Source organism: Gavialis gangeticus, unplaced genomic scaffold (assembly GCF_001723915.1).
Source record: "Gavialis gangeticus isolate Ggan-Ray unplaced genomic scaffold, GavGan_comp1, whole genome shotgun sequence".
NCBI lineage: Eukaryota > Metazoa > Chordata > Crocodylia > Gavialidae > Gavialis > Gavialis gangeticus.
Window position 1 is genome coordinate 3,726,018 of NW_017729000.1, and position 2,652 is coordinate 3,728,669.

The 2,652-nt window shown below is 60.5% G+C and overlaps 1 protein-coding gene across 1 annotated transcript in view; it reads left to right on the top strand.

Annotated features, from left to right (window-relative positions):
* The window catches only part of HAND1 (heart and neural crest derivatives expressed 1), a 24,779-nt gene extending 23,165 nt beyond the window's left edge, over positions 1-1,614 (top strand). Inside the window, exons 2-3 of the mRNA XM_019505960.1 lie at positions 4-228; positions 593-1,614. Of these exons, the coding sequence (XP_019361505.1) occupies positions 4-228; positions 593-694 (327 nt within the window). The 3' untranslated portion in view covers positions 695-1,614. The remainder of the gene's footprint in view (positions 1-3; positions 229-592) is intronic.
* The last annotated feature ends 1,038 nt before the right edge of the window (positions 1,615-2,652 follow it).

Below are 2,652 nucleotides of genomic sequence, written 5' to 3' on the forward strand. Positions count from 1 at the left end.
AAGGAGCGGCGCCGCACCGAGAGCATCAACAGCGCCTTCGCGGAGCTGCGCGAGTGCATCCCCAACGTGCCCGCCGACACCAAGCTGTCCAAGATCAAGACCCTGCGCCTGGCCACCAGCTACATCGCCTACCTCATGGACGTGCTGGCCCGCGACAGCCCGGCCGGCGGGCCCGACCCCTTCAAAGCCGAGCTCAAGAAGGCCGAGGGCAAGCGCCGGCGGGACGCGGTAAGCGGGCGGCGCCCGGCGTGCCCGGCCTAGGGCATGGCACCGTGCGGGGCGGAGGGGTGCGGAGGCTGGCCAGGAAGGGGCGCCCCGTGCGCGTGGGAAGGGCGCTGGACACACGCGGGCATGGGCGCAGCGTGGGATTGGGCCCCTTCTCCCTCCCGCCCCAGGCAGGCGGGGATCGGCCTCGAGCCCCCGGGAACCCCGCAGCTCTGCTGCAGGAGCCCAACGAGCCGGGGCGCCCGACTACCCCGCCGCGGGTTGAAAACCCTCCTGCCGCAGCATGCGGGGCCGGGGGCCGAGCGTCACCCCAGCCCGGGTCCGCACCTCACCGCTTGCCCTGTCTCTTTGCTCCCTCGACGCGCAGCAGAGCGAGGGCTTGGCGCAGCCTCCGGGCGCCGGCGAGAAGAGGCTGAAGGGGCGCACGGGCTGGCCGCAGCAGGTCTGGGCGCTGGAGCTGAACCCCTGAGCACGGACACGTGGAGCCCGGTGGGGCTGGGACGATGGACGCCTGCGAACGCTGCCTAGGCAAGCTCCGGCCCTGGACCCTGCCCGCGGGGATTGGCACGGGGCCTGCGCACAGATGCCCCCTTCTCCCCGCCGCCGTTGGAAGTGCCGGGGGGTTTCCACTGTGGCACCGGGCGTCTACCTCACCGCTCCGGCTCACACGAAGGCTCGATGCGAGGTAAAGCCGCGTTGGGGGAGAGCAGCGCATCCGCTTACCTGCTGCTGGCCTCGGGGGACCTCCGGGGACCGGACGCCGCCAGCGAGTCGGGGCCTCCTTGCGCTGGGCCCCGGCGAAACCCCGTCCCTTCGTGCCTGCCACCGGGGAGAGGTCAAGCCGCGCACGTCTGCCCCCGGGAAATCCCAGCGTCTCCCGTTGGACGTACAGCCGGTCAGCCTGTAAAACGCAGACGCACACGCTGAGCGCCCACCCGGGTGTGGATCTCTCCCCCTGGACCCAGCTGGAGATGTCCCGGTCCAGCCTGCAGTCCGCACGCCCGACACACACCGCTCTCCAGGCCCGAAGGGGCTGTTTGTGGTCAGCTCGCCCAGCCTGCTGCCTAGCTCAGGACAGAGAAGAGCACCCAGGAAATGTGAATATTTTAATATATTGGTGTGTGCATGGTTTGGTGGTTGTTTTTTTATTTTCCCCCCCGCCCCTTGTCGTTGTCGTACCAGATTCCTATTAAATATGTACAATGCGCTATGGAGAGCTCTGCCCCTCTCCGGAAATAGTTTTTGTGTAGTCACAGGCCCATATTTAATAGAGCGGGGGGCTTGCTAATAATTATTGCACGTATTTAATAGAGGGAGAGGGCAGAGCTCTAACTATTGTACAGTCACGTGCACATATTTATAGATGATAAAAAAGATGAAGTATCTATAGATGGTCGTTGTGTGTGTGCAGGCGTTCAGGGAGAAATGCATCCAGCGCGGCCTGTAGAGGCTGGCACTTACGCAGGAGGAGCGAGTGCGTTTACACACACGCCCCGATAATTACCCTGGGTGGAACAAGGGACTTTTCAGGGCCCGCGGAGTTAATCCCTTACGTTTTATAGGGATGGAAACTTCGTTAGTGTTAATGTGGCAAGGCGAAGGAAGCCTCCTTGCCGATATCAAACAAAACTTCAGCTCGGCCTAAGGGCAGGCCCCTCCGCCTCGCAGGGGGATAACTAGCCGGAGCCGGGGAAAGCCAGATCAAAAAACCAGGGCTTGTTTTAATGAGGAAAAACGCCTCTGTTATAACAGCCAAGCTGGGACTGCGGAGAGCGGGTGGCGCGGGACCCGCTGTTTGCCCAGGCCGTCTCCCGAGGCTCCCTGACCAGCGAGCCCCACGAAACAGCCTGCGCGGACGGCTCCCCGCTCTCTGTCAAGCCCCAGGAAACGGGGTGCGGGAAATCCACTAGGCCTTGCCGCCCCGCAATAAGGGCTTCGCATTCCCTGCACTTTCCACAGGCTCTTGTTGCAACAGAAGCCTGATTTTTTTTTTCCTCCCTTTATGCTGGCCTTGCTGTGGATAACTTCCCCACCCGCAGCGCGGCTGCTCCTGATTTACACCAGCACAAGGACGGGTCTGCACGGGGTGGGGGGGATTTTGGATGGAGGGGCGCTGTAAGGAGAGGGGCACATCCTGTTTAACCGCGTGCATGCAGGCTTTCTTATTGCTTTGCTCCAAATGATTTTAAATGGATTAGTCATGTAGGATAAAGCACTTGTATTCTGGGGAATATACACACACTTTTTAATTTAGATGTTTTACACACCCCCCCCACACACACCTACGTGCGTGTATATGTATATATACACTCCCCCACCCCACACAGACATACATATATATTTTTTATATATGCATACACACACACACACACACACACACATACATACATATATACACACACATATGCTTTTTATACACACATACAT